The sequence below is a fragment of the Heteronotia binoei genome, chromosome 1, assembly GCF_032191835.1.
Source record: "Heteronotia binoei isolate CCM8104 ecotype False Entrance Well chromosome 1, APGP_CSIRO_Hbin_v1, whole genome shotgun sequence".
Lineage (NCBI taxonomy): Eukaryota > Metazoa > Chordata > Lepidosauria > Squamata > Gekkonidae > Heteronotia > Heteronotia binoei.
Window position 1 is genome coordinate 72,637,402 of NC_083223.1, and position 22,831 is coordinate 72,660,232.

General features: G+C 44.3%; 1 protein-coding gene across 32 annotated transcripts in view; it reads left to right on the forward strand.

Moving 5' to 3' along the window:
- The window catches only part of RIMS1 (regulating synaptic membrane exocytosis 1), a 479,645-nt gene that overhangs the window by 300,025 nt on the left and 156,789 nt on the right, over window positions 1-22,831 (forward strand). For 7 of the 32 annotated variants that reach the window (XM_060235734.1, XM_060235843.1, XM_060235706.1 and 4 more), the window contains 5 exons: window positions 1,557-1,628; window positions 4,038-4,191; window positions 14,334-14,459; window positions 16,647-16,709; window positions 19,893-19,982. In XM_060235734.1, coding sequence (XP_060091717.1) covers window positions 1,557-1,628; window positions 4,038-4,191; window positions 14,334-14,459; window positions 16,647-16,709; window positions 19,893-19,982 — 505 coding nt within the window. Of the gene's footprint in view, window positions 1-1,556; window positions 1,629-4,034; window positions 4,192-14,333; window positions 14,460-16,646; window positions 16,710-18,341; window positions 18,420-19,264; window positions 19,382-19,892; window positions 19,983-22,831 lie in introns of those variants that run through there. The other 25 variants (XM_060235727.1, XM_060235697.1, XM_060235825.1 and 22 more) reach the window with 10 other exon arrangements.

A 22,831-nucleotide genomic window follows, 5' to 3' on the forward strand; every position in this document is an offset into this window, starting at 1 on the left:
TTAAATGTTCAGCTGGCAGACACCAAGTGTACAGTAAATGAATGATATGAAGTATGTGCCGATGTGAGCCAGGACAAATATTCAGATGTTCAAATCTTGGAGCCACTGTACAAGCTCAGCCAGTTGGAGAACTAGAAGTAAACATAGTAGGGCTCTGTTGGTGCTGCACCAGTAGTTTTCCCTCTGGTGGCCCTGTAGTGCAATGTTTACATGGCTCTGGTTGAGACAAAATGAGAAGTGGGAAGAATTATACAGCCACCAGTTTATGTGCCATTCTAAAAGTTGTTAAGAGTGTCTGGAGAAAATAGCAAGCTGCAATCCTATGCCTCTTTTTGTTTCGTTCAGGGCTTTTTTTGTAGCAGGAACTCATTTGCATATTAGGCCACACTCCCCTGATGTAGCCAATCCTCCAAGAGTTTACAGGGCTATTATTACAGGGCCTACTGTAAGCTCTTGGAAGATTGGCTACATAAGGCAAAGAAGTTCCTGCTACAAAAAAAGCCCTGGGAAAGAATTCTCCTGGCAAGCTGGACAGAGCTCACTTGCTGTGCCCATTATAACAAGCATTTAATCTTCCTTTTGTCACTTGGTGCTGCCAGTCCCCAATTGGGGGCATGGAATCCCCTGGTTTGGAGGCCCTCCACCTCTTCAGGGTTATCAGAAAGTGGGGGTGGGGGTTGAATGTCTGCTGGGCACTCCATTATTCTTTATGAAGACCAGTTCCCATACAATATTCCCTCTAAGTTGAGTTAGTGTGAGCTAGCTCACAATTTTTTAGACTCCAGCTCACACATTTTTGTCTTAGCTCAGGAAAAATGGCCCCAGAGCAAACTAATTTATGCAGCAGCTCACAACTTTAATGCCAGTAGCTCACAAAGTAGAATTTTGCTCACACACTCCACAGTTTCGAGGGAGTATTGTTCTCATAGGGTATAATTGAGAATTAATCCATGGGTATCTGGGGCTCTGGGGGTCTTTTTGTTGACATAGAGTCTCCTAAGTTTCAGCACGGCATCTGGTGCCTTCTCTCAAAAAATCCCCCAAGTTTCAAAAAGATTGGACCAAGAGGTCCAATTTTAGTATTCCCAAAACAAGGTGTCCCGATTCTCCATTATTTCCAGTGAAGGGAAGGCATTAAAAGGAGCACAGTCCCTTTAAATGTGATGGCCAAAATTTCCTTTGGAGTTCAATTGTGCTTTTCACAACCTTGCTCCTGGCCCCACCCCCAAGTCTCCAGATATTTCCTGAGTTGGACTTGGCAACCATATCTAAGCAGCTCTGTTAATGTTTGCCCTTCTGTAGCTAATGTCCTTCCACAGGGCCAGACTGGCTGTTGCTTTGATTTCAGCAGTAAGCACATGACAGGCTGAGGCCAGAACCAAAGCATGTCCCTTTCTGAGCTGTTCTATAATTGTTTTTATTATTGTACTTTCAATTTGAATGCAACCCCATAGTTGGATCTCCAGAGTAACTGGAATTTTTTATTGAAACATATATTTTGCCCTTTTACAAAAGAACCAAGTATACAGGTATCTATTTGCCTTACTGTTGCACAGGATCTCAGCGAATCAGTGATAGTGACATCTCAGATTATGATGTTGATGATGGTATTGGAGTAGTTCCTTCAGGTGCGTGTGTGAAGAGCATGGTCCTGCATTTTCTTTTGCTCCCCCTTCCTTCTTACAGTTGGGATTTCCCCGGTTTTTGAGGGAATGAATCAAGAGATTATTGTTTTCTAGAAAATAGTTGGTTTTACTATTCCATGGTGACCCTTTATTAAATTTGCACAGCAGTGTTAAATATTTGTATTCCACAACAAATCATTTTTGGATGCTCACTGAGTAAAGGCTGCTTTCTGACATTACTTAGCCGTGGGTCTGCATGTAAAAGAAAATGCAAACTGTTAAGAGTCAATCTTCAATAGAATTTAAAATTTTTGTTTCCTTTCAGTTTGCCAACTCTGGCTTACAATTGTGACAGGTTCTCCATGGAATATTTTGAAAATGCATGACTGCATATTAGTGTGCATGAAGCATGGACTATATCTTTTTATACTTCTCATAAGCATTTGTAAGCTATCACTATCCAAAATTTGTACACAGAAAGAGATGTTCAGTTACACCAGGGAGACAAAGGCTATACTGCTATGTAGCTCTTGTGCAGCAAAGTGAAGGAGATGACATTTTTTACTAAAAGTGATCACCTGTCCAAATAAGAAAAACAGTATGAAATGTGTTGACTGTTCTTGGATATTAATAAATGAAATGAAGATAATAGCAGTATGAAATGGAAAGGCAGCTTGCATTTTTGGCCAGCTGATCAGCTGCAGTAAAAACTTCCAACTACCAGTCTCTCTGTCTCAACTTAACCTGTAGTAATTCAGCTATCACTAAAGTGAACAGACAAAGTATTTATGTAATGTTATAGAGGTTACCAAACACAGTAAAGATGGCAACAAAATCATTTTAATTACAGTGTGGCTGAAATCAGTGGGCTTAGTTTGAGTAACTCTTCAGGATTGCACCGCTAGAAATTCAAATAGAACAAACTTAGCTATTCATGACATTTTGTCCTTTCTGAAACATTACTTGAGCATAATTGCATAAATAATCCTATCAGCCACAGCAATGAAACCAAATTACTTTAGTAGTGTTTTGCTATGTGGCATACCTCAGTTGTTTTCAGTTTCCCTGGAAGTTTTAATGTCCTCAGGTGCAATGCAGTTTTAATAAAGCCATGTACTTATATACTTCCTGTATTTGTGTGTGATGTATGTGTGTGAAGACTTGGCCATCTCTAGGATTAAGTTTAATATCAAAGTAATTAAAACTAAAAATTCCCTCCCTTTGTCATTCTAAACTTCTCTATGCGTGCTACAGCCCATTTTCCATTCCACAAAGCAGCCACACCAGATTTCTGAAGGGCATGCAGTATGCTTGGGATCTATATATTTTGAGAATGGTTCCCTCATTCTCTGCTCTGGAATTCAAAGAAATTGTAAGGATCATTAATGTTTAATCCATGTAGCTTTTAATTATTTAAAACAGGACTGATTTAGGGATCCTGATCTGCAGCTTGCTCATGGTATAACCTGGTCTTAGGCAGTTCAAGCATATTTGTCCTCAAGAGTTCATTTAATATTTCTGTCCTTTTCCTCCTGTTGGTGAGACTGGTGTCTTTTTGCCTCCTTCTGGAAGATTTTCTATGCAGTTCAGTGGCTCATAAGTACATTATTTGCACAGACAGTTTTTCTTAAAAGAGACAGAATGTTAAAATGTTTTCAGTATTAAAACCTGGGTGGTTAAAGGTACTACTGATTAAATGGAAAGTAACTTCAGTGCTTAGCTTCTGCAAAGAATTTTTTGTAGTCTTGATGGCGTTTTGTTACCTTTCTCTTTTACTTGGTTCTTTCTACCCTCCAACTTTGTTCTATGGTGATAGGGTTCTCTGGCTAACAGCTGTTAGTAGCTGCGTTTAGTTAAACAAATTTTGTGGGTAGTTTTATAATGGAGCCATACTGAATCAAATTATCTTTCCATATTCATGTCAGAAGTCCATTTAAATGAAACTGAAACACAGGCTTCAAACCTAAAGCAATTTACTGATAAGCAATCCCATTGGTTGCAAGAATCGTAACAATAACCTTGTTTCATGTTGCAGCCTCAGATTTCATTTAAAAATGCAGAAGAGTTGAAAAAGTGACCTTATTGGCAAATAATATCTAACTCTTTAGGTATTATATCTGCCCTGTTCACTTTTTTCCTCTTTGGAATTGTTGCAGTCTTGCACGTAAATTCTCCTGTTTTTGTATGTTTGTTCCTCTTCCCCCCATCCACCCTTTTATACATGGATTATGTTTAAAATGATTCTAATTGGTAGCCATCGCTGCATGATATTTTGAGATTTTCAGTAGTTAACTAGCTAGCTGAAAATCTTGTAATCTGTGGGAGATACTGTATTAGAAAATTAGTCCAGATATGAATAGTTTGCCATTTCTGACCAAAACTAACTTCATTTTGTTGTACTCTTACCAGTAGGCTATAGGTCTGGCACTAGAGAAAGTAAATCTACAACGTTAACTGTGCCAGAACAGCAAAGAGCAACCCATCATCGTTCACGATCTGTATCTCCTCACCGTGGTGACGATCAGGGCAGGACCCGTTCTCGTTTACCAAATGTGCCATTACAGAGGTAGGCTTCACCATATAGTTGCTTTTATCATTGAAACACATAGTACATTTTAAGTCCCACTGAAATCAGTGGGAATGTTAAGTCCGTAGTTAACTTCCCCCCATTAACATCACAGCAACTTACAGTGGCATCCTAAACAGGAGTACATCCTTCTAGGTTAATTGATTTCAGTGGACCTCAAAGGGAGTCACTGTGTTTAGATATCTACTGTTAAAAGTGCTTGCCTTTGGATGGATTATATCAGTTGAGTACAAATGTATGACATTTTTGAGAAGCCTACATGTCACGGCAGATGCCATTTGTCTAGAACAACATAGCATACAGAGAAACATGACTTTATTGTAATACAATTTGAAGGCAGTATTCAGTGTTGTATTCTCCTTAGTGAGTTTCTTGAGGATGTACAAGCAGATTGAACAGCTGTTCTTCTTTGATAGAAATATAAGATGATTTTTATAATATCAAGGAGTAAATCAATATTTTACGCACACACACTGTGCAACCCATCCCCTCCACACCCCATTTTCATGGTGCAATAAAGATCCTTTACATGGCAGACAGAGAACAATGTAAGATCCTTAGTTTCATCATGTGGCTATAGTAAAAAAAAATGGAGAAGTAGGACAGAGTGAGATGCTGAAGGAAGAAGTGACAATGGTTTTCGAATGTTTATTCTGACGGGAAGAAAACTGAGTAGTTTGGTTTATATCCCATAAAGAGGATGTAATAAGAATCATGGGAGAAAGGAAGCAAGAGAAGAAGCAGGGAATAGGAGAGTAAGGAGGAGACTGACATACTGCAAGGCAGATGCAAACAAAAAGGGCTGATGGTTAAGATGTGGCATTTGCTAGTATACCTGCTATAACCAGGGGCTCAAGATGTGAAAACTGATTAACCCAATCAGCATGCCATAAATCAGGTAAAGCTTTCCTCAAGAAGTTTTGCTTTTAAGAAAGCAAGTTTCTTTCATGGAATGCTTCTCATTTTCAGCCTTCTGTTCCCTCTGTGTGTGTGTGTGTTCATGTGCGTTTGTCATCAGTTGTGATTATATTCTCATTGTCATGCTTTTGCCCCCCCAGTCGGAAGAACGAGCCAACACACTGAATGGGTTTAAAACAGGGCAACTTTATTGACCAACAGCCTGGGGCAACCTAACAACTAACTGGACCGGCGAAGGGAATCCGCACCCTTCCCGGTCCAGGTGGGGCGAGCCACCCAGCCCCCAGCAGCAGCCGGGTAAAACTAGCTGCTGCCAGGCCGGCGGCGGCCGGGTATCCACTCCCAGTGGCGTCGCCGCCCGACCAGGACGGCTAGCCAAATGGGGTGACCCGGTGGCGGGCAAAAACAGCAGAGGGCCGTCGAACCCAGCTGCCATCCGTCCCCGCCACTTCCCTTAAACGGGAAAGCCGTGGGTGCCCACCGAACAAATCTGAAATCAATTCCCGCCCAGTAAAGTTACCAAAGAAGGGAAACCCAACCTCGATGCAACAGTGCAAGGTAGGCGAAAAACAACCCAACACGTGCCAATCAGTTGAGCTGAAAAAATTCCTACCTGGCCCCGATAAAACGGCGACCGGAGGAGCCTGTACTATTGCCGGGTGGGAGGGTGGGCCAAAACGGCCAGCAGAACTGCGTGGCCGCGGACGTGGTCGGGCTGATAAAGCCCCAACAAACCACGCCTCCTAAACTCCCCGTATGTGCCGGCCGTTGCCTCTCTCCTTCCGGGGAGGCAAAAACGGCCCCCGCCCTATAGCCGCCTGAAGTCGGCGCGGGCGGGAAGGGGCCGGATTGCCCCCCCAGTCGGAAGAACGAGCCAACACACTGAATGGGTTTAAAACAGGGCAACTTTATTGACCAACAGCCTGGGGCAACCTAACAACTAACTGGACCGGCGAAGGGAATCCGCACCCTTCCCGGTCCAGGTGGGGCGAGCCACCCAGCCCCCAGCAGCAGCCAGGTAAAACTAGCTGCTGCCAGGCCGGCGGCGGCCGGGTATCCACTCCCAGTGGCGTCGCCGCCCGACCAGGACGGCTAGCCAAATGGGGTGACCCGGTGGCGGGCAAAAACAGCAGAGGGCCGTCGAACCCAGCTGCCATCCGTCCCCGCCACTTCCCTTAAACGGGAAAGCCGTGGGTGCCCACCGAACAAATCTGAAATCAATTCCCGCCACCACAATGCCAAGCCTCTGCTTCGGCAATTGGGCCCACTGACTGGCCTAAAGCCAGCCGCAGCCCCAGCTGTAGGTCAAACAAAAAGGCCCTGTTGCCTGCCTCGGACAGGTGAACTCCGTCCCGCCGATACTGGTCCGCCTTATACGACCTGATTCCCGGGTGTGGTAGGTAAATACCCAGGCCCCCAGCGAGCGCCCTCCGGACCGCTCGATTGGCCTTGCGCCGAGCCCTCTCCACCCCGGCGGGGTTCAAGGCCGCTCGCCACACCCGACGAGGAAGGATGGCGGACCAGATGATCAGCACCCCGGGCCACCTGCTCCGAATCACCTGGAGGTCCTCGATCGCCTGATATGACAGGGCCCTCCCCTGTACCAGGCCCAGATCGTTACCCCCGAGATGGATCACCAGAATCCGAGGCGGAGGACCGTTCCTCCCCTGGAAAAGTAGTGGCAAGAGGCCGTCCCACCGTAGGCCACGCCGCCCCTGCCATTCAACGACTGCCAGCTCACTAAGGCCCAGCTGGGAACCGAAGGGCGATCGTCGAGCGTAACTGGCAGCCCAAAATATCATGCTGTGGCCGGTGATCAAGATCCTTGCTCTCTCGTCCCGAACCACAGCACCTGAAACAGAACAAATTAACACGTGAACATAATAACCAACTCCCTCAATGGGAAATGGGGCGCACATAACCTTTATATGCCAAGGACCTCCACCGTCCCACTTTCTGAATGGCCGGCCCCGGATACCCCATAGCCGCAGCCGTGGAAGCGGCCCCAATACGAAAAGAATGGGTCCCAAATTGCGCCCCACCAAGGCCAAGTTTATCTAAAGCCCGGCTAGTGATGGACCAAAACTGGAATTTGGTCAATGGCGACCCATCGCTGTGCCGGAAGAAGGGGCCGGCGTCGTCACCGCGGACAGCAATGTATTCCTTCAAGGCCGCCACCGGACAGATATCCCTGTCGTGGCATGGGCCTAAGGTGATACTAGCACCTTGCTGTTTCTGGTCTGTTTTAGACCTACGTATTACAAGTACAACCTGGTCCCCTTGGGTCTTCACGTCCCTTGACTGGAGGGCCCTCTCAGAGTGATCCTTCCGCGAGCTGGCCACCAGCTCGCTAACTCTAAGAGCCCCGAAAAATGCAGTCATCGCCGCCGCCTGAAAAAGTGCGGCTTCAAAACTGGAAGAACAAACTGTGGGCCAAACCGCCCGCAAACCTTTAAGGACAGCGGGAGACAAAGGTTGGCGGGTATCCTGCCGGGGCCCTTGCTCACGAGCCCATCCCTCCAACATCTTGCGCAGCCTGAAATCATCAGACTTGTCTGATAAACCCTTGATCTTTGCAGTAAACGCAAGAGCTGCCAACTTGGCCCTGATAGTCTTGACGACCAGCCCCTTACCTTTTAGGTGAACACAAAACTGCATAAGGTGAGTGACTGGTACTGGCCACCGGTTGGCCAACCCCACCTGCTCCCTAAAGCACCGGAACTGGTCAACAGAATGCTCGTAGGCCTTCCGGGTAGAAGGCGCCAATGCCAACATCATAGCCCGATTGGCTTCACGTCTCCAAGCCGCCACATCTCTGGGGGCATCCGAACCGGCTGGAGATCGGCCTCTGGTGCAAGAAGGCGGAACCGCTCCATCTGCCGACGAGACAGGGCATCCGCGACTCCATTGCACGCGCCGGGCACGTGCTTGGCAAGAAACAGAACATTTAACCGTAAACAAGTCAGTACAAACGCCCTGACCAAACGCATGACCGGAGGCGACTTGGAGGTCAACGTGTTGATTACGTGGACGACCGACAGGTTGTCACACCAGAAGTGGACAACGTGGTTGGCCAAAGCTGGTCCCCACAACTGTAAGGCCACAACTATTGGAAAAAATTCCAAAAAAGTTAAATTACGGCAGAGGTCACTGGTCAACCATTCCGCTGGCCAATCCTCGGCACACCAGTGCCCCCGAAAATAAATGCCAAAGCCAATGGAACCAGCGGCATCGGATGTCACCTGGAGCTCGGCCTCCAGCTTCAGCTCGTCCCGCCAAAAAGACACGCCGTTAAAATTGGCCAGAAATTCCTCCCACACCTCCAGGTCATGTCGCATACCCGAGGTAACCCTAACTCGGTGGTGGGGCATGCGCAAGCCTGACATGGCATCGCATAAGCGCCGCAAAAAGGCTCTCCCTGGTGCCACGACCTTACAGGCGAAATTCAGGTGCCCGGCCAACTGCTGGAGCTCCAATAACGAAAGCTTGCGTCGGCCCCGGGCCATCGTCAGCATTTGCCTCAACTTGGAAATTTTTTCCGCAGGCAACCTGGAAGCCTGTCGGACGGAATCCAATTCAATGCCTAAAAACGTCAACGTAGTGACTGGGCCCTCAGTCTTCTCATGGGCTAGCGGGACACCCAGCTCCGCTGCCAGGTCCAAAAAGGACTGGAGCAAATGGGCGCACCGTCCCGACCCATGGCGGCCCACGAACAAAAAATCATCTAAATAATGAACCGTCGTGGCGGCCCCCGCCCGCACGCGGAGGGCCCACTCCAAAAATGAACTAAAACGTTCAAACGCCGAACAAGATATAGCGCAACCCATAGGCAGGGCCCGGTCCAAATAGAACTTACCTTCAAAGGCAAAACCCAGGAGCTCAAAATCGCGCGGGTGGACCGGTAACAGGCGAAATGCCGACTTAATGTCGCACTTCGCCATTTCGGCCCCCAAACCACAACTCCGCACAATCTTGACTGCCTGGTCGAAGGAGGTGTATCTTACTGTACACAGGGAGTCGGGGATGAAATCATTCACCGACCCACCTTTAGGGTAAGACAGGTGATGGATCAAGCGAAACTCCCCGGGGGCCTTCTTGGGCACCACCCCCAAAGGGGATACCCGTAAATTGGGTACCGGGGGAGAGTCAAACGGACCCAAGACTCTGCCCTCCCTACACTCCTTCAAAATTTTGTCCCTGACCACCTGTTCCATCCCACGAATGGACTGTAATTCCTGGACATATAAGGGCCCCTAAGCCCCTGGAACGGGATCCTGAAACCAAAACTAAAACCGTCCAACAAATACACCCGGTCGCTCACACGTGGGTAACCGGCTAGCAACTCCTTAAGGACCGTCACCTTGATGGGGCTGGGGCCCTTTACCAGTGGCATGTGCTCCTGTACCCCCCGCAGCCCGCTTGCCCCCCGCTCGGGGCTTCGTCTTACTGCAGGCGGACAAGGAATGGGCGCCTCCACACAGTGGGCACTCGTGCCTATATTTGCACGGTTTCCTGCTACAACCGCCTGGGGACGAGAAATCCCAACAGACCAACCGGGGTTGAACCGGCTGCCCCGCCATTGAGCGGGGACCAGACGCCATTGAGTGCCTGCTAACCAAGTGACCACTGTCCGACCTGTCGCCAACGTTGGGCTTGGCGGGCGACATCAGCTGTAACCACAGCTGCTGGTGAATGTGGTCCCACGGGATGCTGGGGTTGAGAGCCGCCCTCATGCGGAACTCCTCGTCGTACTGCAACCATGCAGCACCCGAGAAGTCCGTATAAGCTTTGTAGATAATATCTACATACTGAAACAGCGGCGCCGCCCTCATAGGTTGCGAGCGTGCGATAACCCCTGCATATATGAGGAACCCGGGCAACCAATTGGCCCAGTTCCTCTCAACCTTGCGGCGCTTGATCTTCTCCTTATCCTTGTCGTTCAATTCGTCTTTGTCCTTCTTCTCGAGCTCCCGATATAGAAGGCCAAAGACGTCAACATATTCGCCGCGCAAGATTTTTTCCCGGGTGGCAGTTGTCAGATGATCGCCCAGGGGCATAGCCGTGTCCCCAAAAGGGCGGCAGTGGAAGGGTACCGAACCGAGATGCGGTGCGGGGCAATACCATCCTCCCCATTGCTGAAACGGTGCTCCCATCGCCGAAGGGCCGGGAAATTGATGACCCCAGGGGAGAGAACCACCCAAGGATGGCTGGCCCTGAGGGCCCGCGGGAACTGGAGGGGTGGTTGCAGACCCGGACCCGGCGCCCGTACCCCACGGCAAAATCTGCCCCTGCCCCAACGAGCTGCCATGGGTGACATTGGCAAATTGACCGGCAGGTCCGAATGAATGCCAGGGGCTCCAAGAGCCCCAAGGCCAGGCGCCAACATTGTCAAGAGGACTCGGCTTACCTCCAAAATCCGGGCCAGCTGGAGCCCCGCCTGGGGTGAAAGCGCCTCCACCGCCCGGACCAGTCGGCCCCACCGGGGCGTTACCTTCTTCGACATCTGAGCCGTCATCCGATGGCTCCTGTCCCGGTGGATCAGAAGGCCCAGGACGGGACGCCGACTCCTGTAATGAGGAAAGTCGAGCCAGGACTTCTTGTTTAAAGGCCCTGGTTGATGTGCACGCTGCCTTGCGCCCCCGGGCGGGTCCCGTCGACCCCGGGACCAAACCATGATGCCTTTCCAGCGCCTCGAGGCTGTTGACAATAGCCTGTCTGGTTTGGGCCTCCTCTTCAGTCCCTGGGGGAGCCCCAGGGTGGGGTCTTTTCTTAGCCCTCAAGGGCTGCTTGCCCTTAGATTTTCCCTGAACCTTGGGCATGTTTTGAGCCTTATATCCCCTCCAAACAAGAAATGCCCCCTGGCAGTGGTAATGGAGAAGTGGGGAATCAAACCAAGTTCTCCTTAATAGGAGTCCACACACCTAACCCCTACTCCAAGCAGGTAATTAGGCCTGCCACAGGGCCCAATAAGGGCTAATAAGGCCCAAACGATCCTAGAAGGGGAGGGAGTGCGGTGAGCTGGGCGCACCAACGCCCCTGAGAACAGCGAGGCCAAGCCCGGAAAACGGGGGGGAGGGGGGGCGCGGGCCGCGCGCAGCTAAGCGGCGCTCAAAGCGCCGATCCCGGGGAGCCAAAGAACGCGCTCCCTAAATGCGCGTGCAGCCGCCCGCCGCCCGTCCAAGCCGCTGACGAGGCAGGGGCTCGGAACTAGAGCTCCCTCCCCACCGAGCGCGGCCTCCGGCCGCGACGAAGGCAAAGCTGCCGGGCTCCACACAAACGCGCGCGACTGCTGTCGCGCCGAAAAAACTCCCCTCCCCAACCGGAACCTGAGGCGGCCGATGCCGCAAAAGCTGGAAGCCTCGGAGCCGACTCGGGAGGTAAGAGGCCCTGCTGCCGCGAAACGAAGCACGGGGAAGCCACGTCTTCACCCAAAACGGCCAGCAGAACTGCGTGGCCGCGGGCGTGGTCGGGCTGATAAAGCCCCAACAAACCACGCCCCCTAAACTCCCCGTATGTGCCGGCCGTTGCCTCTCTCCTTCCGGGGAGGCAAAAACGGCCCCCGCCCTATAGCCGCCTGAAGTCGGCGCGGGCGGGAAGGGGCCGGATTATGAATTCTCTTTGTATGAACTTCATGGGAGATTTGGAGTGATTCTTTTGAAAAAGACACAATGCTTATGTGGAAACCAGAATTTTTTTTTTCTGGGGGAATACAGCAAAATGGAGATCCAGAACCTCTTCATGGACACAAAATTCTCAAAAAATGTTTTTAAAAGTTCATGAGAAGCAACCATGTGTTTCTCCTTCAATTGCCTCTTGAGAGTTCTAGCACCTCTTTTTCTAGAAAAAAAAAATCCCTCACATTTTGCTTTTTTAAAGCTTTATGCCAAACCAAGAGCCTCTATCCCTGCCCTAGCTATCTTCCCTATTCATTTTACAGATTATCTCCTTTTAAATATTTTTGTGGGTAATGACTTTTTTTTGTGGGTCACAGAAACTTACTAAGTATATTTCATTAACTTTGAAAATTAGTGTTATGGCTCTGAATTTCAATTATAAAAATTTAAAGTTTTATCAAATGTTTATATCTATTACTAGTTTACTTTGCATGTTCTATTACCACTAATTTCATTTATATGAGAAGTACTTAATATATCTTAATTTAGTTGCTAAATTTTTCCTGCTTTAGTGTTACAAAGAGATATTACATGTAATGGAAAAGTTCAGCAGCCTATAAGTTTTTAGGAAGCTCTTGAATAAAGTATGCTGTAAACCATAAAGTATGCTGTATTGTGGGCTCAGTACAGTCATTTTAGTTTTAATATTTTAGACCACCCATCTTTGTTGTGCAGATTGTGGAGTCTCTTCAATCTTTTAACTACAAGGCCTCATTTATCTGGGCTTGCGGTGGTATAATAACTAGAGATGGTCATGAACCTAGTCACAAACTTAAATTCATCATGAAAATTGCCTGGTTTGTAGTTTGTGAGCTGAGGGCCCTGCGACTGCGTCTTTAATGAACCTCCCACTAATCTCTGCGGTTTTCACAGAGGTTCATGTAGTTCATGTCAGCAGTTCATGCAACAGACATGCTGGCACCAATCAGTTTATTGTAAAAGCAATGTGGGGAATGAACTTCTGCAGCCCTGGGAACACCAATAGTGGCCTCCAGAGTTCCACAGGCAGTGCTGGCTACCAACAAGAGAGCTCCTGTGGGAGCAGAATGCATGCATATCCCCAGCTCATGCAGCTGTTTTTACTTTGCAGCAGGCAGTTAGGCAGAGTTAGAGGCAGAGAAAAAAAGGGAACTGGAAGCCATTCCTCAGTGTGAAAACATTGAGTTTGGGGGTGTTTGGCGCTTACTCAGGGCTCTGAGGCACTTGTCCTGCTGAAGCTGAGCAGAGGAGCTCAGCCAGTTGGTTCCTCATTTGAGGACCCACACCCCTCCTCAGTGGGATTTTTGAACCCCCAATTTCTCCCCTTCCCCTTTTACTTTTTGGACCCTTGGATCCTTGACTTCCATGCCTCTGGGCATCACCCCTTGCATTAGTATCATCAGTTGCCCTTGTACATGCCCCTTGGTTTCCAACTCTCCACCCCACTCCTGTGCTAGACCTCCTGTTAGATCCCACCTTTTGCACTTTGGACCCTCCACTTCTGCACCTCAGGGCACCCCTCCCTGCTGGGCTTAACATCATCAGCTGCCCTTGCTGTGCCTGACCCTCATCTTAGTTTTGACTAGTAGAGGAGAGTCAGCTGGAGACTTGCTGCGAGTTTGGAATCTCTAGCCCAAAATGGGGCTGTTCTATTGTATCACAAACCACACAAAACAAAACAGTTCAGTAAACAGGAAGGTTCATGAAGGTTTGTGGTCCATGAGAAATCACAAACCAGGATAAAACTCCATTTTCCTGGCTTGTGCCCATCCTTAATGATAACATTAGGCTGACAGGTCCTCCAAATATATAGATCACTATAGAAATGCAGTCCTTTCCTGTATCAACTTTAATTGGCTTTTCTTAACATGTTGTAATATAGTATAACCCTTTACTTATCTCAGTTATTGTTTTATGTTTCATACTGCTTCCTCTCCAGTTTATTGTTTTTTAACCTATATGAGAGAGAGGCTGGAACCTCTGAGCTCTGTCATCATCATCCATTACATGTAACAATCTGTAATCTTTTCTAGTCCCTTACAAAGATAATCACACCTGTCTCTGCCCACAGCTCTTCCATTCCCCATCCCTCTCCTTTGGTAATTGTCTTTATAAAAATGTGGAATATGATTTCTTCTTCATTGCATCTGAAGAACTGAGTTTGACTTTAAAAAGTTCATGCTAGGATAAACGTTTTTAGTCTTTAAGGTGTCACGACTTTTAATTAGCCTAGGAAACACTTTGTGGTGCTTCCAGTATAACAATAGAAAGAGCTTTCCAGTACCTGGATACAGTTTGCTTGAGTTATTAGTGTAGTTATTTTAACGAACATTGTAGAGGACTGTGACCAAAAGTAGGCAGGTATCTAATTTCAGCTTGCAGTTCTTTTGAACAGTATGAATTTTGCAATCTTTCTGGATATCCCTCTATTGGGGAAGGGGAATCTTTACATCCAGATCATCTGATGTCTGAGGAACCTCAATTAAACAGCAGAATTCAAGGAAGGAAAATCATTGACATGCATCTTTGTGATTCTGTAAACACTTTCAGGAGTTTAGATGAAATTCATCAAATGAGAAGATCACGTTCTCCAACTAGACACCATGATGCCTCCCGAAGCCCGATTGACCGCAGGTCCAGAGATGTGGATAGCCTGTATTTGTCAGATCAAGAAAGGTATGTTAGGCATGTGACTCTGTTATAAATTACCTGTATCATTTATGCTGGTGTTGGAATATACTCCGTATTATATTTAATTTTTCCAAGAAGAGTTTGGGTTTATTTAAGGCATTGTGCTTAGATCAAATATGTGTACGAGAAGTGAAAGATACTCTAATCTTAATGGAAAACAGTTTATATATGCATTTATATTCTGTTGCAGATATTACCATGGCTATCAATATTATTGAATAATTGTCTCTGATCAGGAGAAACATATTTTTATCAGTAGAAAAGAGCCATGTTTTTCTGAGCTAATGCAACAGCTGTACCAGTACTCAAGTGGGACAATGGGCCATGCCAGTTGTATCTTGTTGCTAGTAGTACACAGCTGTTCCTTTCATCACCTACTGTGATAGACAGAGTCCATCCTTGCATCTCTGTGGTTCAGATTTGGCATTGGTAGCACATTTCTAATCTGGTGGCATATGGAGGCTCCATTACCCAGTACTATCAAATCCTACTTTTTCCAGACTTCTCATATACACTTCAGCTTTTTACTCACACATTCAGAGTTATTCTATTGCTACAGTCCCATGCATGCACACACCAACAATCCTCCTTTTTCCATGTTCACCTTGACACCTAGCAGTGCCTATAGTCAAATGATCTTGCAATATATAACTCCAGTCATGCCTTTTGAACAGGAGCTTGTACTTTCTCATCAACTTCTTTCAATCACTTTATGGCTGGGCAAGATGACAGAAAATGGTCCGGTTAAAAAGATCCTTCTTTCTGGGTCCTGTCTATATTCCTGAGAAAAGGAGAGTATTCCTGAGAAAAGGAGAATATTCCTGAGAAAAGGAGAGTATATAAGCTGTGATCCCATTTTTACCCCCCCCCCCCCTTTGGGGGAAAAATTACAAACAGCACTATTATTCCGTTTTTATTGACTTTTAAGAAACTTCTGTGTACCCTATTGAAATAAATTATTTTTTTAAGTTCCATCAGTCTTCCCCTCCCCCCCCCCCCGGCACAACAGCCCATTTCTGAGCTTTGCATATTGAGCATTCAGCCTGGTTTTGTGGGAAAGATACCTTCAAGCTCCTATTAATATCAGTGAGGATCTGGCCTGGTCTCCAGCAGATAGCTACACGAACTAGTTAGAAAATATTCTTTGTAATATTACAGATAATGTGAAATGTATGCTTTCCTGTTGTTATGATAGTGCACACATGTTACCATTTTAGATAATGTTTAAACCTTTCTTTCTCTCTATTCCCATAGTATTTCATATAATTATTTGATTCTTTTGAACTGGCACATCTTCATGGACAATTTACAAGCTTTAATTTGGGGACCATGGAAATGTATCTTTGTGATTTCTGTTGAGGCAGATGCATGTACATATCAATACTTTTGGTTTGATAGAATCCTAGTTATCACACATTAGACAGCAACTTTCTCTGTTTTATTTCACTGGTTCCTGTTATCTATGACTCCTTTTGAGAAAGAAGATCTGAGCTACATGTAGAAGCATGTAGAAAGGAAGTTTTGAAAACTTCTAAAAAAACCCACTTTTATTCAGATGTTTTATTGACCAGTACATTTCTCACAAACAGATAAAAGGAAGCTGATTATAATGCATTAACACATAAATTTTTTCGAAGCATTACCAATCTCTAAGTTTCTACAACTCTTTGGATAGGGATAGAAACTTTTTTCCCCTTTTATAGGATTATATATTATATTATACTATGGCATATTGCCTTCTTTTAATTAGCATTTACTTTTAGTCATAAATTGTTTTCTGTATAGTTTCATTTTCTGCATATACTGCCAATTGTGCATCAAGAAATAAAAATCTGAGGACCACTACTAATGCTTAAAGTATCCAATGTAATTTTGTATAGAGTTAGGCTGCTTAAAACCAGTTGGAATAAGTGGGATTTAACAAGCCTAATAATGCACAGGATTGTAGTCGTTACTTTAAAGAAGTAACCAAGATAATCAAAGGTACCTTTTACTTGCATTTAAAAAGACTATATTCTAGTATGCCTACTTTTAACTCCTATAAAGGTAACTATCTCAGTTCAAGCTTTCTAGTTTATTTTATGTTTTCATTGGCATACCATGGCATAATTCATGCCATTTAATGCTTCATATTTATATCTGTTTCATTCATCGTCCATCCTGTCTGTGCAGTGAGCTTCTTATGCTGCCCAGGGCAAAACGAGGAAGAAGTGCAGAGTGCCTACATACCACCAGGTAAATACAGGCATTTAGTAACCAAGATTGCTTGTGGGTAGTTCTGGTGTGTTGGTGTTGTTTCCCCTTTGATTATACAAGCCATTTTTGTTTCCTTTAGTTCCTTGATGTAGTATTTGTATAATTCTGCATAAGCACTTTTGCAGGTAAAAGGCTTTGACATAGATAGTCTTTAATTTTTTGAAATATTTCTTTATATATGAACTTTAGTAGGTAGGGTAACAGTGGATCTTAATGCATCAAGACCATATATTCACATCTCCTACTATGTCTAGGTAAACAGAATCCCATTGTAGAAGGATTTAACTCCTAGAACTGGAACATTCATATAGATCAAAATTAAGCAACTCTCAGCATCATTACAAAAGACCTTCCACTGTATGGCAGCACCATTCTTTTGCTTCATACTTTTGTGTTTATTACATTTATTTAATTTTTTAAAATATTCTGTTTTGTATGCACTAGTCATTCTAGGTAGTAAATCCCATGCCTTTGGTCTTTTTTAGCATATCTAGGGCTTCTTGGCCAATAAGGTGTTTTCATTGAGGGAGCAAACAGATGCACAGAAGTGGTTATTTCCTACCTGATTTCTCTCAGTGCAGAACCTGTCCCATGAGCCTTTTGCCCACATGGGTCCCATTTCCTTGGAATGGTCTTTTTTGTAGTCAAAATGGGGCCTTTCCCCTCTTTCCCCAGCAGCAGAAAAGCTGCTACAATCCAGCTGAGGTTGCCAGGTCTCCTTGCTTGTTTGGTGGGGGGATTTGGGGGGGCATTCAGAGAGTGAGTGGGGATGTCACACAATCTCTCTGTTCAGGGGAGGAGTTTCCACCACTGGCCAGGGGATCCATGGTGGAGAGAAACCCCCAAAACCAGGGGATGAACCACCTTGGACCTAAGGGTTGGAAACCCTAGAGCTACCCATTGTGAAAGCAAGAGCTTTGTACACACATTAAAGCATATATGGGGCTTTGAACTGGAGTTCCCAAATTCAACTATCAGTTTCAGCTCACTGAAATCTTCGAAACGTTGAACTTTTGCCCCAAAGATGTGCCATTATTAAATGGCACATATAAAATACTTTCTTGAAGGATAGGACCCAAAGAACTGCATGACTAGTTCAACCCACTCAAGGGTTTGTTTTTCTTCATAGGACTTGATCCCACCCCACTCCCCAATATTGTATGGCAACAAATCACCTTTGAAACTGAAGGGACTTTCAGAAGCTGTTATGATACAATAGGGAATTGCAATCCAAAGAAAAAAAAAGGTGGCCAGGGGTGGGGGTGGTTTACCAGGCTTGCCTAAAGTGATCTTTTTGATCCCAACCAAAGCATAATATGTTAACAAAATGTATTATTGCAATAGGCTGACTTTGAACAGTTTAGAGCCAAAGTATTCTGATAATGGGAGAAATAGACTATTGTTTTCATTGCCTCTATTATCAGTTATAAGTTTTAGAAGTAACACATTAAAATATTCTGCTAATAATTCAGAAAATACTTATTTTTAAAACTGAGTGAGTTTACTATACCACACCTTCAGCATAGCAGAATTTTGATTAAATGCTTCTTCATCAGTACTTGTATATTTTTGTTTCTTGCATGGGTCTTTTTCTTTTCTGCCACACTCAAGAAATTCTATTAAGCACTATAAAACATTACCACCCAAGATGCCTTTATTAGAGAATGGCACTTACTGGAATATTTACAGGTAAGAAATTTGTTCTTGGAAAAATTATTAATATACATACCAAGAAATGTATTCATATACATTCCAGAAAAATATAATAGAAGAGATGATTCTTGTAAAGAAGGATCAGTTAACCTAATAGATACATGGAGTGCCCTGACCTGGATGGTCCAGGCTAAATTGATTTAATCAGATCTCAGAAGCTTAAAGAGGATCAGTCCTGGTTAATGCTTGGATGTGAGGACACAGGAGAAGTTTAGGGTTGCTATATTGAAGAAGGCAATACCAAACCACCTCTGTGTCTCTCTTACCTTGTAAGCCCTGTGGGTAACCATAAGTCATCTCTTTTGTGATGGCACTTTCCTCTACCACCATATAGGGAGAAATCCTAAGACACTCTGCTCAGGTTTAAGTCCTCTTTTTAGTCCCATTTTATTCAACAGGGCTAACTCCCAGAAAATTGCTAGAGCACACAGTTTCCTTATTTTGTTATATGACAGACTAAAACCCTTTAGAGCAAAACATAAATTTTATTAATATACTGTAAACACCATAATCATGTCCTGTTTTTAACCACATAAACCAAAGGAATCTAGCAATTTGATCCTAAACTGAGTTATGGCTTTCCAAGCCCATTAACTTCAGTGAACTTATCTCTGTTCACTGTTCTCTTTTCAGGATTGCACTGTAAATTGTTTCCACTTGAGTCTTGAATGCTTGGTAGTTAAAGTCGCTTAGATATCAATGTTAGCACTGACAGATGTTACAGATTTTTTTAATTTTCATTTTCTTCCCTCTATGATTTGTGTCCTATGTGAAACTTACTTTTTTTTTTTTTCTTTTGTGAATCATTTTGCTTTGTGAAGCTCAACTCTGCCTGCATATGTTAAGGCCACATCAGTGCTTAGTCAGGATATTTCACTTCTTCGTAATTGCCTTAACTCGCAAATACCAAGATTTACAGATGAACTATTATGGGTTAGGTAAGGTTTCAGTTAAAGTGTCATTTCTATACTTATCAGTTTAGTACAGTAGATTAATGTCATTGTAAGCTATTTTCATTTCAGGTCAACTGTATTCCATCTTTTGTTCCCTTTGGTAGTACCTCTCAGAGTGAATAAAGTTCTAACAGTGATATTGCTTTTGTATTTTTCTACCTTTTCATAAGTTTATATGGACCAGTTTCATTTCACACTGATGAGGTGCAATCTCACGTATTAAAACAAACTGAAGGTCCCTCCTGGACTTTAGATTGCAGCCTCTCTTCCTTTTCTACAATCAAATTCAAGACTTTTAATTTATTTTAAATAAATTTTAGCATTATTCATCCAGCCAGTTCCTTCCATTATATCTTTATTAGACCATTGTGACTTGACATTTTATGTAAAGAGAACATTACCTTATGATTTGATATCTAACATGGTATTCCTTTCTTTGTTTTTCTTTTTGTTTTTCTTCTTCCTTCTTCCATTGGATGCAATGCACTGGCACTAGTGAACTGCAGCCCTCACTTGACAGGGCTAGGAGTGCTAGTACCAACTGCTTGAGACCCGATACTAGTTTGCATTCACCAGAGCAAGAAAGGTATAAAATAAAGACTTCTCAATTTCTTGTCATCTGTGCTGGTGGTCTGTATCCGTTTGTTAGTTTTTCCATATGAATCTTAGCTGCTTGTATTGTCCATATCCGCTTTGATATGTGTAGACATTTTTTTGCTCCTTTATTCATAGGTGTCATGCTTGATGTGTGCTGATGTTGCTTATAGCAGCTTCTGGCTTCTTCACTTCTCTCTCTATCTCTCTCCTTTTTGCTTTCACTACCTCTTTTTATTTTGAAGTTCAAGCCAATGCCATTGTTTGCAAAAGTCCTCAGTATGCTGATAATGACATTTCAGTATTAATTGAAACAGTTTTACTACTTTGCAATTTTTGCAAGTGGCAAAGTGAGTTCTGGCTCACAGAAATTCATGTCACAACAAATTTGTTAATCTCTGGGGTGCTGGAACTCTGTCTTCACGTGATTGTTAACACCCTAAAGACACCTGGCTGTCCTCAACCAGGGCTAGGGCCTTTTCAGCCCTGGTGGAACTCTCTACCAAATACCATCCTGGCCCTGTGGGATCTGATGCAATTCTGCAGGGCCTGCGAGGTAGAGGTGTTCCGCCAAGCTTTTGGTTGAGGACAGCGACAGTTTCCATCTGGATGGCTCCCTCCTCTACAAATTACATCTATTTTACCCTCTTCTCCTCTGCCCATGAATGAAGCCTGGCAGTTGGGACTGGGACTGTTTATCAACATCATCATATTGTTAAAATGTTCTATAAATTTATTTTAATTGATTCTATTCTGTCATGGTTTTATATATGTTGTACATTGCCCAAAGCCCTGCTGTGGCTCTGATTTATAAATACAATAAATAATAATAATAATCTTAAAGACCTACTGTTAGTATCAAATACAGATAATGGTTTACTTGTAATTCTCACCCATTTGGTGAATTGCAAAAGATATAGTAACATGATTAGTGAAAACATGACTGCCTTTTTTCAGAGAAGTGGTTAGAAGGCTACACAGGTTGCCATAAAATAGATCTTTAATTTACTGTTGTTGTGACCTTGCTGATCAGCCTTTTTTCAGAGAGGACTCAGCAGGATTCATTCTTGCTGCCAAACAAATGATCAGCACGAATTATAGCTTTCTTTAAAGTTTTGCATGTGTAGCTCTAGCTCCTGTGTTCAGGCACTGTTTGATAAGACTCATAGTCTTTCATTAGTTTTCTGAACATTAAAAATTAATACTTTTTTTGCAGTGTTCAGTTGTTTTCCCCAAAAAGTTTCTTGATAGTTTGTAAATTTTGTACATGAACACTGTCAGCAGCCTCATGGTTAGATATCATTGTGTTGTGTGGAAATGTTCTGTGTGAGCAGCAAAATTTCCTAACTGTTCCTGATTTTTTTAGATGTAAACTTGTAATGCAGTGCTTGGTGTCCTGAAAAACTTGTTAGCGAAGAGAACAGGTTGTCACTGTGTTGTTCTCAACTGATCAAAAAATTAGGCTGATGTATTTTCATCTAGAAAATGGATGACAAGCACATGCCATAGTTCTGTCTGAAGCTATGCCTTGCAAGCTGCCTGTGTGGATCATTGCCTGGGAAGCATTAAGCCACTCACCACTCCTTGGAAGATGACTGCGATATAAATTAATGGCTGGATATAGACAGTCAGCTCTGTGTGCACCGGAGGCATCCCAAATTGAGCCACCCCAAAATGGAGTGGACTAATCCTGGTCAGACACTTCTGCCTGAGGTGCCCATATCTCACGCTGTGGGCATTTTGGCACAGTCAGATGGTTGTTGCGCACCATCCCCATAGCGCAGTTTGGGTTTCTTTCTTTTTTTCTCTTACATTTTTATTAGCTATATGCTTATACACACATGTGCTCTGTGGCAGTGATTTTTTTTTTTTAAAGAATACCAGTGAGCATCTAGAGAAGATTGGTGGGTTCAAATGCCCAGAAAGACAGATGGAGTACAGCAAAAGAATTTGCTACCAAGTGGTAGCTGTTTGATCCATCTCAGAGACATCAGAGGACAGAGTGAGTGTGAGAGCAGGACAAACAACAGCTGCACCCATCTGACCTTGCTTTTTAAATCTGCCTGGGAGCCATGCCTATGTTGGCTCAAATTGGCCATCTGAATTCAGCCAATAAGTACTTTCTTGCTTCCTTAGAAAAAGGGAAACCATGGAGGATGGGTGGAGGGGATTAACAAAACACCAAAGATTGGATTGGATTGGATTGGATTGGATTGGACTCTGATTTATGGAGGTGGATTTTCCCAAGCATTCCCTTCTAATCTAAGGAACCCGAGAACCCTCATGGATAATAGCACTATGTGGCACCAATAACTGCAAAGAGAAGGGGAAATCAGGTGAAATTACACTTCTTCCTCTTCCAGCTAACAGAGGAAGCTTGGTGGAGCAAGTTGTCTGCTAAAATTATGGATAATTATGGATAAATAATGTAGCCACACCAGTTCTCAGACATTAGTTAGCCATGAGTGACTATTCTTCAGCTCACATCTCATCAAGGCAAGCTGTTTAAGGAAATTTCAAGTTCCCTTTTGTATGTGCACAAGACCATTCTCTGTCTCTCTCAGTCTTGCATTTAAATTTTTAAAAATATCTATTCGCATTACAGATTGTAATGTGAATATACATTTTAAAAACCTTTAATTGAAAGATCTCATTTTAAATGTTAATGTAATATGGAGAAGCAGGAAGAGAGCATTTCATCCTAAATGGTGTGAAGTAATAGTTAAAGACAAGAGTAGAATTAGAGAGACCTGGATGCAAGTACCAATTTACTATGAAGCTCAAGAGATGACCTCTGCTCCACTTACCTCATCAGATTATTGTGGGGGAGAACAGTTATTC